General features: G+C 40.0%; 1 protein-coding gene across 1 annotated transcript in view; it reads right to left on the bottom strand.

The window, feature by feature from the left end:
* Positions 1 to 12,526, bottom strand: part of Impg1 (interphotoreceptor matrix proteoglycan 1) — a 103,314-nt gene extending 90,788 nt beyond the window's left edge. Inside the window, exons 1-4 of the mRNA XM_051173167.1 lie at positions 12,382 to 12,526; positions 5,841 to 6,007; positions 5,555 to 5,583; positions 963 to 1,027 (exon numbers count right to left, since the gene is read on the bottom strand). Of these exons, the coding sequence (XP_051029124.1) occupies positions 963 to 1,027; positions 5,555 to 5,583; positions 5,841 to 6,007; positions 12,382 to 12,511 (391 nt within the window). The 5' untranslated portion in view covers positions 12,512 to 12,526. The remainder of the gene's footprint in view (positions 1 to 962; positions 1,028 to 5,554; positions 5,584 to 5,840; positions 6,008 to 12,381) is intronic.
* Positions 12,527 to 14,232: the final 1,706 nt, after the last annotated feature.

The following is a 14,232-nucleotide window of genomic DNA, read 5'->3' as shown; positions in this document are numbered from 1 at the left end:
ATATATATGTATATAATGTTTTGTATTTAATACATAGTATTAATGTGCAATTCAGACTATCCTTGAATTCATTATATAGCCTAGGTTGGCCTCAAACTCATAATCTTTTGGCCTCAATTTCCTGAGTAATGGGATTATAGGCATATGTCATCCATCATACTCACTAAAGCTATCATTAAATTATAAGGGAAAATGGTAAGACTGCCATAATAAAATACATGAAAAAGAAATTTCCAGCATCTAATAAACATAAAATTATTATCTCTCCTTTTTTGTAAAAATTAAAATTTTATATTCAGGGCCATTGAGATGACTCAGCAACTAAAGTTACTCACTATGCAAGCCTGATGACCTGAGTTTGATTCCCGGAGCCCCATGTCCAGGCAGAGGAGGGCATTTACTCCACAGTTATCCTCTGAACATCCCATGTGTGTGCCTACACTCGTACATACACACCAAACACATATACACACCCACACACCAATAGAATGTCAAAAAATCATACTGCTAAAACTTTATAGTCAGTATTGACAAATGTGCTATGAGACAGGTGCTAGCCATTTTGACGAGTGACTTATTTAAATTATAATAAAATTTCTGGAAAACATTAGTCAAAATTCATGAAAATAGAAATTTAGTATCATTTTCTCCATAGAGCAGGGTTTGAACTCAGAACCTTAAGCAAGCACTCTCCACTGAGATATATCACTATTCCCAGAAAACAGTTTTCAATTGAACAATGTTCATTGAGAAATTAGTGATATGAAAGGTATTTAGGCTTAAATATGTTGACTAAATAGTATTTGTTATGCATATAGATATTCCACAAAAGAACCCAAACATCTAGAAATGAGTAAGTGAATCATAAATTGTACCAGCTTTCATCAAGGTGTGCTTTGTAAATATCTTTTCCATGATGGTTTGGATTAAAAGTTGGGAAATGAAATGAGATCTAAACTTACCTGTGGATAATACAGGGGCTTTGGTAGGCTCTGACAGTGTCTCCTCTGAGGCTACTTGATCTTTTCTATTAGCACAAAAGGAAAGAAAGAACTGGTAAAGAGGAACTTAATGATAGGGGGCCTAGATTTGAATTCACCTACACTATATAGACTAAATATTAGAGAGAAAGCGTGTTTTAGTATAGATTTATCTGTTTTATTGCTGAAGTGATGTTTCAGTCTATGAACGTCTACGTCTATGTCTATATCATTGAAGAAAAATTCCTGGTCTTTCTCTCAGACTCTTGACTTTGTGTGGTGTCAGGGGGGCATTTCTACAGTAAGAAAAAATTGAACTTCATTTGCATCCTAATGTCCTATTGTGCCATGACACATACAGTATTCTTGATTTAAGAAGCAATGGGTGACATAACTGGACACTGGGATAATCCTTCCAAGTCTCTAACTGCCTTGAGTCTGCTCATCCAACAGAGAACTGTTGGAGTTAAAGGACTGGGAGAGAATTAGTTTCTGAATAGTACAGGTTTATTAAGTCTGTATTCTTTGTACAATGATGATGCACAATGATAAGTAGGCAGAGAGTTGGGGTTAAGACTTCAGATCCATGGATGGCAATGTGGGAGGTATTCTAGGGTCAGGCCCAAGGTCTCAGTAGCAGAGCTATCTACATACTCAGTATCAGTCCATTCTTGATGGGGAATAGCAGAAAAGAACTGTGGGAGTGATAAGCTTTTGGATCTCACTGAAAGATTTGTTTCTCTAAGCTGTTAGGTCCCAATTAATAGCATATATTAGCATAATATATAATTTTCTGTGGATCATGAGAGAAATGTAAGATCAATACTCTGCTCTTACAGAGTAATCTAGACTGGACAGAGCCAGCACTATCACCTACCTACCTCTGCCATGCCAACACTTTCCAAAATGCTAGGAAGTGTAATGTTTAAAATGTTATTAGTTCCCCTGTGATACACTCTGACCAATTAAAATGGATGTTTGAGCTGGGGAGATGGATCAGTGGGTAAAACACTTGCTGTGAAAGCATGAAGACCTGAACTTGGACCCCCAGAATCTATATAAAATGTGGATAAAGAGGAATAAGTCAATAAACTCAGCACTGGGTGTTGGAGACAGGCAGTTCTAATGGGTTCTCTAGCCAGCCAGCCTAGCTGAAACAGAAAACTCCATTTTTAGTAAGAGACCATGTTTCTAAAGTATAGGAGAGTCGAGAGTGACAGTGGAAGACAGTGCACATGTGCACACACATCCATACATCACACACACACACACATCCATACATCACACACACACACACATCTATACATCACACACACACACACACCCATACATCACAAACCATGCACACACACATCTATACATCACAACACATGCACACACACATCCATACGTCACACACGCACACACACACACACACACACACGCACACACACTGCACGCACACACTTGAAACAATAGATGTCAGTTGTAGAAATACATAAGTGCATTGGTAGATCCAGGACAATATAAACTTAAATTTTACTGGAGTCTGAAATCAGCCATTCTTACTATTTTCTGGTGATAACGTTTTATGCTTAAAAAAATAGCTTTTGTTGTAGTGATATTTAAATATCAAACACTATCAAAATTTCTTTCCTTTTTATTTTATAGACCTTTGTTTGTGCTCAGGCCTTCTTCTTAGAAGACTCTGTTAGTTCCACACTGCTGTGAAAGAATCCAAGAAAGAGGAGGGGATTCACAGCAATGATGGTTACAGCTTAGTTGAGAATTAGCATCCCTGTGTGTGCTGCACTCTTGGGCGGCATCTCTATCCTCCACCATCAAGTATGATCTTCCTCTAAGCTGGCAATTTTTTGTACCTATCAGAAGCCCTGGATGGCAATCTGGCGGGGTACCTGGTTCTTGTACTGACCTTTATTTCAAAGCCATTTGAAATTGGCAGAATTACGGACTATTCAGGGAATGAAATTTCTCTTTTTTTCTTGGAAAGGTTTTATGTGAAAGAGAAGCTTTCCCTTTACCTGCCTTGGTATCTGATGCTTCTGTGAATGTGAGGCTTTCCCTTTTCTTTGACAATGCTGTGATGCTGTGGGCACAGGCAGGGATACAGAGAGTTATCTCTGTCTGGAAGAGGGGAATGGCTCATAACTTTTCATGTTTCTCTATCAAGAATTAAAATGTTTTGTGATATCTTTTCATGTGGGTGGCCTCTTAGTTCTAAGGATTTTTTTCTTTTTCTTTTCGAAAAGTAGGAGTCAGTAATCTATTGACCATTATTCAAATCAGCAGAAACTGTTTCAGTGTCTTGTGAACAAAGTCCTTAGTGTAGGTCTAAGCCTTTGCCAGGTCATGCCATCACCCCGGCACTAGTTTGTTGAATCCAGTGAGAGTAGCTCAGCACACATACTTGATTACTAAAACAGGAGACAGTACTGTTATCTCATACAGCAGATGTAGAGTATCATGTGGGTCCTGATGCTGAGGAGGAGTTTGTACTTTCACAGGAAAGCAGGAAAAGGAAGGACATGCTCAGCCAGAGGCAGGTGTTAACAGAGGATAAAGTTTAAGACAGGTTTTAACCTTAAACGATGATACTTGGAGTGTGGTGGTTTGAATGAACATGTTCCCCATGGGCCTGTATATTTGAATGCTTGATTTACAGTTGGTGGAACTGCTTGGGAAGGATTAGGAAATGTGTCCTTGTTGGAGGAGGTGTGTCACTGAGGGTGGATTTTGAGGTTTCAAAAGCCCAGACCATTGTCAGTTAGTTCTCTCTCTCTCTCTCTCTCTCTCTCTCTCTCTCTCTCTCTCTCTCTCTCTCTCTCTCTCTCCTTTCTCTCTCCCCCTCCTTACCTTCATCCCTCCAATCCCTCCATCTCTGATTTGTAAGTGATTTGTAAGTGAGATGTAAGTGAGTCTCAGCTGTTGCTCAACTGCCATGCTTCTTTCCACAATGTTCCCCAACTTGATAGCCATGGACTCACCCTCTGAAACTGTAAGCGCCAATTAAATGCTTTCAAAAAGTAAATTGCCTTGTTTATGGTGCTTTGTCATAGCAGTAGAAAGGTAACTAAGACAAGAGCTTGGAAGAGAGGAGGGTTTGAATAGGATGAAGGAGGCAGGTTCTTTCATAGAGGAGAGCCCAGGGTGGGCATTGAGAAAGTAGTATGGAGGCCACAGTGGGATCATGGGTAATGTGTGGCAAACTGGAGAGGCCAGTAGACAAGAAAAAGTGAGTTAATCCGTGTTCCCTCTGTGTCAGTAAATGCCCTGGGAAGAAACAAGCAACATTAACAGGAAGGTTATTTAAATAAGTGATTGTTTATTAAATCATGGCAAATAGAAAGATAAAAATATACAACTATGTGGTTGGTAACCCAGAACAGAACCCAGAACAGAAAACTGTGGAAGGAACTGTTGGACAGGGCAGAGCTGAACACGAAGGTAATGGTGTTTAGAGGCTTTGCGTGTGTGTGCGTGCGTGTGCGTGCGTATGTGTGTGTGTGTTGTGTGCATTCATGCATGTGAATATGTGGCTGGGGTGGAGATGGGATTCAGTGACATTATTTTGCTCTCTCCGTTGGCTGGCCTTACCCAGAAGCCAGATGCCAAAAGATGCCACTGATGTCCTTCTTAACATGTGGCTTCCTGTGCATAGATATGGGGTGGAGAAACAGGGAGTGGTATGTTCAGACGAAAATGGGGGACAATGAGGGAATATTTTGAGTGGCATCAGACAGAACTCAACATACAAAAGGAATATTCGGGATTTGTTAATCTACACGTGGTTATGTTAAAGAGGAAAAAATAATGAAGAGTCTGGGATATCTATTGGGGGATATCAGACTCCCCCCACCCCCTGCAGAGTTGACTGAGCTATGGAACAGGTTGGTAGGTAAGAGACAAGAAACATAGCAACAAATGTGAAAGACAGTTTAAAGTATTTCCTGTAACTTATATGTCTAAATATGTATGATTTCAACATGTCATCAACATGTGTGTGATTTGTGAGTTTGAGCTTGGCAACGGCTTCTCTCTTGTTTAATCATTTAAGCTAATGCTCCCTCCCTCCATCCCTTTCTCTCTCTCTCCTCATGTGAAACTAAATTTTCTTATTTGATATTCAATTCTTGTTGAGGATATAGCTCAGTGCTTCAGTAATTTAGTTTGAGAAATGCTAACACTTTACAGAATACCAAATGAGAGCTCAAAATTCAGGGTGCTTTCTGATCATGTTACATATTTTCCTGATGTAACTAATAGTTTGTGGTAAGTTCTAAAAATTAAACTTTTAATTGCTCTAGATCCTTTAGGTGAAAACACATATTAGATGCATATCACACAGGGAGGAATCCCATTTCCTTTCAAGCATCTATCTCAGTCTGTCAGGTCTGTCCCCTTTCTCTCCCTACACTCATTTATCTTCAGTGCAATATATGCACGGATTGTCTGTCAGAATAACCTAAACAGATCTTGGTGGCTGACAAATCATCAAGGCACGCTAGCTTAGTTGCACTCCATTATATGATCTTTTGAAAGTCAAGAGCATCCAGCATTCTATTTTGGGTACTTACCTCCCAGGGAAGCTTTTCTGTTTTATTCTCTGAAAAAAAAAAAAGATAAAAAGTAATTTTACCCAGAGATAATGCCAACTGAAGAGCTAGAGTCTATTTTCATTCCCTTCTGAATTCAGCTACACTTCAACCTGCTTGTGCAATATTATTTTGCAGGAATAAAATTCCTGTCTGTCTTATTAGCTGTCTCTGAGTATTTTACCAAGTAACCCCTATGTCTTGGAAACAATTTCAAAGGGGCAGGGGCTGGAGTCCTAACTAGTGCTGGGATATTGTGCAGGCTCACCTGCTGAAGGAGATCTAGGTGCTCCTGGGAGTTGCTGAAGTTTTTCCCAATGTCAAAGAGGCAGAAGGTATCCTTCTGGCAGATGGTGACCCAGTCTTGATATTCCCCTGTGTCTGGAATGCGATCCAGAAATATCCGATATGCTTCCCACACTATTTCTTGACATACTGTAAGACGAAGCAGTTATGGGTGCAAAATGGAAAAGCCCTTTCCCCCAAGCACACAAACTTATAAAACAGAAAGTGTTTTCACGCTTAAGTTGGTTGACACACTAATTTACAGCTGTGATAGTCAGTGTTGTTTATCAAGTGACACAATATAGAATCAGAGAGCATCAAGAAGGGGTTGTCTTGTCTATATTAGGTTGACCTAGGGGCATATCTGTGGGGGGGTTTATCTTGATTGCACAATTGAGGTAGGAATAACCCCACCCCGCACATGGATGAGGGCATTCAGTGACTGGGATCTAGTAAAAATGGAGAAACTGAGTACAGTACTAGCATGTACTCATCAATTCATTGCTAGTTTTCTCTGGAATATGGACATAATAGCAGTTTTCTTAAGTCCCTTCTGCCATCGTCCTTCTCAAGTCCATTATCTCTGCCATGATGAACTGTAACATGGAATTTAGCCAAATAAAACTTTTATCCCTTGCTCCCTTGTCCTAGTTTGTTTCCATTTTGCTGTGATAAAGATCATGACCAAAAGAAACTTAGGGAGGAAAGGGTTTATTTGGCTCAGACATTCTGTTCCCAGCCCATCATTGATGAAATCCAAGACAGGAATTCAACCTAGAAGCAGAAATTGAACCACGGCCATAGAAGAGTGCTTGCCTCCCATGACTTGCTCATTCTCATTCTACATTTTTTTAAGTGCAGATTTTTAAAAATAAACTTTTATTTAAATTAAAAAGAATCTTGTTTTACATACCAATCCCAGTTCCCTCTCCTTCCTGTCCTTCCATGCCCCAGCCTACATTCTTCTATAACCTAGGACCACATGCTCAAGGGGGCACTGCCCACAGTGTGCTGGGAGCTCTTCCACATCAAGCATTACTCAAGAAAATGCCCCACAGACTTGTCTACAGACCAGTCTGATGCAGGCATTTCTTAGGTTCTCTCTTCCCAGATGACCCTAGTTTATATCACATTGACAAACAAACAAACAAACAAACAAACAAAAGAAAACAAAAAAACAGAAACAAAATCCAATGTATCCTTTAAGTTGCTTTTGTTTGGATATCTTACCACAATGCTCAGGAAAGAAACTATGATAACAGCCTGTGGGAATTTAATCACCTAAACCACTATGTGCTGAGGGGAAGAGAATAGGGTACAAAGTATGGCTGGGTGGCCCTCACATCCACATGGAGGCCTGTAACAGAGAGGGGAGATATCTTATCAAAGCAAAAGCATAGATTATATAGAAATGAGACATAGAGAGACAGGAAAATGACATGTGGGTATGTCCTGTGGGATATGTGGCATTTTCTACTCCTTGAACTGAAGACATTGGCCATGTTTGGCAGATTACCATGTTTGGCAGGTACCCTACTACCTAATTCAGATTTTGTTTTTCTGGAAACCCGTGTCTCTGTTCAGCTCTGATTGAACCCAGAGCTCAATACCAGAGAAGTACTTAACCACTGAGCCACATCCCCAGCATGACGACCTTCCCTGGGCTCTCAAGAATAGCCTGTTAATCTATTTGTTAAAAGAACTCAATGTCTGAGTAATCAGAGGGTGTGGCAGAATCTACTGGACTGCAGAATGATTTGACTCTTATTGATATAATCTGACTCATATCACTATTCATGGCTCACTGAAAGCAAAACCTAATTAATTATTTGAAACTTTAGATGTCAACTGAAAAATGTGCCAGGGGTTACATAGAAGCAAAGTTAGTGTAGGTTAATAAGATATGTTAGCAGACTTTCACTGTCAGTAATAACTTTGTTTATTTATTTATTATTTACTTTTGTTTTAGGTATTTAGGAATTTTAGGAACTGAGAAGGAATTGGAACTTTGGAGAAGAAGTTGACATCATTTGAAAGAAAAATGGTTGTGGGAGGAACAAAAGGAAGATGAGGACAAATCAGCTTGGAATCTTACTCCTGTATATTGTGTTCCACCTCTTACCCATGCCGTGTTTCTGTTTCTCTACACTTTCTGTTTTAAGAAGCACAGGGGATGTTAGATCAATGAAAGGTCGGGCCATTAGCCAGTAGCCCCTGACCAGAATCATCAGGGGAACTGATCTCGTCCTGATAACTCAGAGGCAGTAAGATAGCAGTCCAACTACTCACATACCTCATCTCCCACGCTGAGTGAAACCACAATAAAGCAGGGCAGTAGCCCCACATAGAAAATGTGCTTTGCAATGTGACCTCTCTACTTCCTGCAAAGATCAGACCTGACGGCCGCAGCGTGTAACACAAGAACTTCATCTCATCATTCAAGGAGAAAATGCACTTGAAAAATTGCAGATTTATCCAAACCCTAATGTAGGCCTAGTCTGAGCAAACTGACTGCCCTTGGTGACTTCCTAGGCCTCAAGTTTCATTTGTCTTTAGGGATATTTCATTTTGCTGTTGCCTGTCCTCCCAGTATACATGCTAGTTTAGTTCAGCCCCCACCGGACTGCCCTCAGAGATACAACAATGCATAGAAGAAACTGTCACTGTCTTTGAGGCTTAGTATTGGCACTTTTCATGGACAATATCCATAAATATCAGGGAGGCCATGATTCATATTCCCTTCTCATTACCAGATAGGTACAACCTTGGGCATATTGCTTTTGGACACATTGATTTTCGTTTCCTTTTAGTCCATTTGAAAGGCTTTAGTCCATTTGAAAGATTCTGAGTTTATCTTAATAACTATTCTAAATTGAGTTAAAACTCAAACTTGTGGACCTCTTAGATGTATATGTGTATTATATGTATGTATGCATGTGTGCATTATACACACACATACGCGCATGCACGTGTGTGTGTGTGTGTGTGTGTGTGTGTGTGTGTGTGTGCTTTCATTTTTCTGAGTGCTTTGTAGCCTGAGGACATATCAAGACAGATCGCTGCAGGTAGTGCCCTATCATAGGGAGACTGAAGCTAAATTTTGTTTATGGAGTCTATGACATTCTTTTCCTCCCCCTTCCCTTGTTGTACTTTCCCCATAGACATCAGTATCAGCTTTTCATAAAGACCCCGAGAAGAGAAAAATTTATTCTTGAAGCACAAGGAAGTTACTTAAAGATTTATCAGCCAGTGGCACTGCAGTTTATAAGGACCATCATATTATGGATGAAACTTGTGATATTTAATCATGATTACCAACTTGACAGGATTCAGAATCACCATGGAAACATACCTGTAGGCATGTCTGTGAGGTTTTCTAAACTTGATGGAGGTGAGAGACTCCCTAAATGTGGGCAGTGTCATTTCATTGGCTCAGGTCTTAGGCTGTGTAAAGGAGAAAGCAAGCAGAGAGCACTATTTTCTCTTTTTTTTCCCAATGGGAAAAAAGGCACCTTCTGCTCCTGCTGCAGTATCTTCCCTGCAGGGATAGACTGTGTCTTCCAAGAGTGAATAAACCCTTCCTCCCTTCCGTTGGGAATTTTATCACTGCAACAAGGAAAGCATCTAGTCAAAACCAGAACCGATGGGATTTCTTTTTTGAGAAGTGTGTGTGTGTGTGTGTGTGTGTGTGTGTGTGTGTGTGTGTGTGTGTGTGCATACCTGTGTGGAGGTAGGAGGACAACTTGTAGCAATCAGGTCTGTCCTCTCCTTCCTTCATGTGGGTTCTGAAGATTCAAATCACATCCTCCAGCTTAGTGGCAAGTCCTTTTGCCTGCTAAGCTATCTCAAAAGCCTAAAATATGACTTGGCCTTTGGACTGAGAAAGAGCAAAGAGAGGAAAGAGGAGAGCCTCAGGCATCTTTTAGGAAGCTTCACTTGAGACTGCCAAAAACAAACTCTCCTTGTTTGCATTTGTGCTTTGGGACAGCATCTTCATGCTTCCACACAAAGCTCTATATATTTCATTTGTGGTGCTTTAAGCATTGGAGGGTGGAGGGACTTCACTATTTCTATTTGATGTCAGAATGGGGAGCTTTCCCCCGAGTTTGTTGGGAGATGTCAGCAGATGATTTTGTAAAGGCAGTGATGAGAGCAGTAAGTGGGTCACTCCATCAAAGGAACACAGCTTTGCGGCCATCCTTTATTTCTTGTTTTTTTGTGAACCATTTTTTTTAGACTTAAGAAATACACACTGATGAACAGTAAAATTTCATATCACCCAGAGGCAGCCATAAAGATAATGGACTGTCACTTGCCATGGGGAGAAAAACAGTGTTTTGTTTTTTTCACGGGAACAAGAATGAAAGAGGCAAAACTAATCAACAACAAAGACTATGCATTAAAATTCAGAGCTCAAAATTTGGTCATAGCAATAGTCTACTCCACAAATACCTCTGGTGAATTATGCCAGTGTTGCAAAGAATTAGATTTTTACATGAAAAGAGTAAGCAGTAATTATGGTGTGTGTGTGTGTGTGTGTGTGTGTGTGTGTGTGTGTGTGTGTGCTTCTGTCTATTAACAAACCTCATAGAACTTGCCGGCATTTTTATCTGATCAATGTGTAGACATTCCTAGCATAAATAATTCACACATCACTGTCTTTTCCTCTCATTGCTGATGAATGGGATGCTTGCTTCCCATATCCCTCAGCAGGCATTTTACTTTGAAACTTCTGTGGAAAGAATGTGCTAGGATCTCATTGTCTATGATTAAGGCTTTCATTTTTAGTATGATACAGTAATTTCCATTTTCCCATGGCTAAGACTTCTGTCAGAAAACAGATATCCTTTTACCTTCACATACAGTTAGACACATAGGAACAGAAGGCTTGATGTTTTTGAAACCCTTAGTCAAAACTCTGTAAGAACTCTTAAGATGAACTGAGTCCCACTGCCCCACTACATCAGAATGCCCACTCCATCACAGGCTAGAAATGAACCAGTGCTCCTGTAACTCAGCTTTCAACAGAGCAGGAAGATATGCAAACTTATAACATCTGGTGTCATAAGGGTGGGAAATACCAGGCCACTCAACTTTGATCTACAAGAGGAACTTTGCCCAGAGAGAGAAGATAATTGGCATCCTTTGTAGCTACTTAGAGGACAGAATGTCAACTACAAATACTTTTTTTTTTTTTTTTAATTTAAAGGAGAAACCATGATCATGGCAACTCTTATAAAGGAAAAACATTCAATTATGGTGGCTTACATTTTTTCAGAGGTTCATTCCATTATTATCATGACAGCATACAGGCAGACATGGTGTAGACATCTTGATCAGAAGTCAACAGAAGTAGTCTGAGACACTCACGTGAAATCTTGAGCATATATGAGAACTCAAAGCCTGCCTCCACAGTGACACACTTCCTCCAACAAGGTTACACCTACTCTCCAAGGCCACACCTGCTAATAGTGCCACTCCCTTTTGGGGCCATTTTCTTCCAAACAACCATATCATTCAAATCTTTTTTTTTAAATAATTTTTAATTAAATAACATTTTTCATTTACTTTGCATACCAACCAATCCCCCCTTTCAATCCCATCCACTTTCCCATCTACCCATCCCCTCCCTCCACTCCTCCTTCATCTCTATTCAGAAAGGGGCATAAAGCTTGGGCTTGCATAAAGCATGACACATCAAGTTGAGGAAGGACCGAGTTTCTCCCCTTACATTGAGGCCATGTGAATTCTTAATCCATATTACTAAATGAAATGAGCAGGAGAGCTGCTGGCAGCTGTGGTTGATTTAATTCCTTATTAATTTTCAGAAATTGCGAGGCACCCTGCTATGTTGTCTTGATATAAATTACATAGTGCCTCTGTCTGAAGGTACAGTAGCACCCTGCACACTGTGGAAGCCATTGTAATCTGTGTCTCCTCTATCTCCTCCCTCCAGGTTTCTAAACTTTCCAAGCTTTTTTCTTTCCTGGATCAGCAATAAATAAACAAGCCTGTTATTGAAAGAGAAATGATATGGGCTGCAATGTCAAGGAAGTAGGAGGAGAAAGGAAGAAAGGAAGAAAGAAAGGAAGAAAGGAAGAAAGAAAACCTAAGCTATAAGTCAGCTTGCTCAGGTTCCTGACCTTATCCCTGTCCTAGGCTTTTTACTTCATAAGAACATGAAGATTCAAGAGTGGACTTCGGAAAAAAAAAAAAAAAAAAAAGAAAGAAAGAAAGAAAGAAACGATTATATTCTGTATAGCAAGGCTTATTATTATTGTTATCTTTTTTGATGATTTTCCCAGGGCCCCAATGGTTCCAAGTAGCATAACAAATTATTTTAAATTGTAAGAGCCCAGAAACACTACCATTTAGTATTATTTGAGGTTAGTGGGCTGTTGTCTACATTGTTTATGGAGGAACGGGAGGCCTTGCATTGTTTATGGCTAAAGACAATCTGTGGGTGAGTAGGAGAGAAAGGATAAAGAGAAAGAAGGGCTGATGGTTTCCATTGCTATCCTTACCTCTCAGTCTATAATAAGCTTGAAGATTTGCTAAAATCTGTCTCAAGGACTCCTGTGGACAGATGTTAACAGCTGGTAAAAGTGCTGATCTTTTGGTTCGAAGTTTTGCCAAATCGAATATTCTTCTCATAGTTGATGCTTTGTTTATTTTTGCCGTACTTTCAATTATGTCGATTCCTGGGACTTTGTCTATGGTTTTAGTTTCAGAACTGTATATTTTAATGGAGGTATCTGTAAGAGAAATAATGGATTTCACAGTGAATATATATACTCAAGTGTACTTGCTCCATATGTGGAGAGATGAATGAGATAAACAAAAACCTTCTGGTTTATGGTATTTCTATTTTTGGTACAGCTGACAACTTCAATACCTCAATGACAAGGCATTTCCCGAAATAATAGAATAGTATAATGAGCTGGTCAAGTATATATGTATTTTTAATACCAACATCTCAAATCACCTTGCCTTTAGAGACTGCCAAATATTGAAACCACTTCCTACATATTGCTCTGAAACTCACTTCCTACTTTGCACTCAAGCCTCTCAAGGGGCACTATAATCAAAGTGGGGAATGGTAAAGCACCATGGTACCCAGCAGTGTAGTCCTGATGAGGAAGTGCAGTGCTTCTAAAAACCTCAGAAAAACCACAACAGCAAAGCATTCCTGCCTTTAATTGGCAGCCTTAGGATTTCTGGAGGTCAGGGTTCAGAAGGTAGCAATCTGGCTGAGAATATCTTGGGGCATGGGTCGTCTTTGATAGCATTCACACAGGAAGCTTGGCTCTTTATGAGTGGCAGTGGCTGCGGGTGGTGAGCGAAGGACAGGGAGGGGAGTGTGGCAGAGAATATACTGGCAGAGGAAACTCATTGTGATGACGACAGCTGTGCATCTGGATCCCTCACTACAGCTTTCATTTACTGAGTGTTTTTATTTTAAATCTCGGCTTGTCTTTTATCTTGTGTTATTTCACATGTCTTTTCTACTGAGATAGTTCATATAGTTTTTCTCAGTTGATCTCATTCTCGAGTGTTCTGAGACATAAGTCTTCCCCATCACTCCATCACATTTCCTTTCACTCTGCTCTACCACTTAGGGAAGTGTGCGGTGCTGGCGATACTCCATTTTAGAAAGTGTTCACATTAAGATTTCCACTAAGATGTCCATAGAAACTTTTTTTTTATAACAATATTGGGCTCATTTCATGCATTCCTCAACTGATGAAAGAGGCAAATTTTGGTGCACTCATACAATGGAAGCCAAGTTAGCATTATGACAAGGAACTACTAACGAATATAAATCATCAGCCAAAGAATACACTGTGCAGTTCTAGTTCTGAGGAACTTCCTTAATTTAAACTGTGGCCAAGAATACTACAGGCAAGGAAATGGGGGAAGCAAAGAGTGTGTATTTGGTAACATTCATTAAAATGTACAATTTGTGAACTACACTTTACATTTTAAAAAAGTTGTATCTTGTGGCTTAGCATGTGCTGTCTTTACAGAGACACATTTGTGTTAAAGATAGAAGACTCAATGGAATCTTGAAATTCACAGGCAAATGGATGCAACTAGAAGAAACCATCCTGAGTGAGGTAACACAGTCACAGGAAGACGAACATGGTATGTACTCACTCATAATCAGGTATTAGACATAGAGCAAAGGTTTACCAGAATACAATCCATACCTCCAGAGAAGTTAGGAAACAAGGAGGACCCTAAGAGAGACATACATGGTCCCCCCGTGAAGGGGAAAGGGACAAGAGCTCCTTAATAAATTGGGAGCATTGGGGGGAGGAGAGAGGGAAATAGGGAAAAGAGAAGGGGAGAAGAGAACAGGGAGGAGACTATGA

The sequence above is a fragment of the Phodopus roborovskii genome, unplaced genomic scaffold, assembly GCF_943737965.1.
Source record: "Phodopus roborovskii unplaced genomic scaffold, PHOROB, whole genome shotgun sequence".
NCBI classification, from domain to species: domain Eukaryota; kingdom Metazoa; phylum Chordata; class Mammalia; order Rodentia; family Cricetidae; genus Phodopus; species Phodopus roborovskii.
This window is presented reverse-complemented; position numbering and strand designations above follow the sequence as displayed.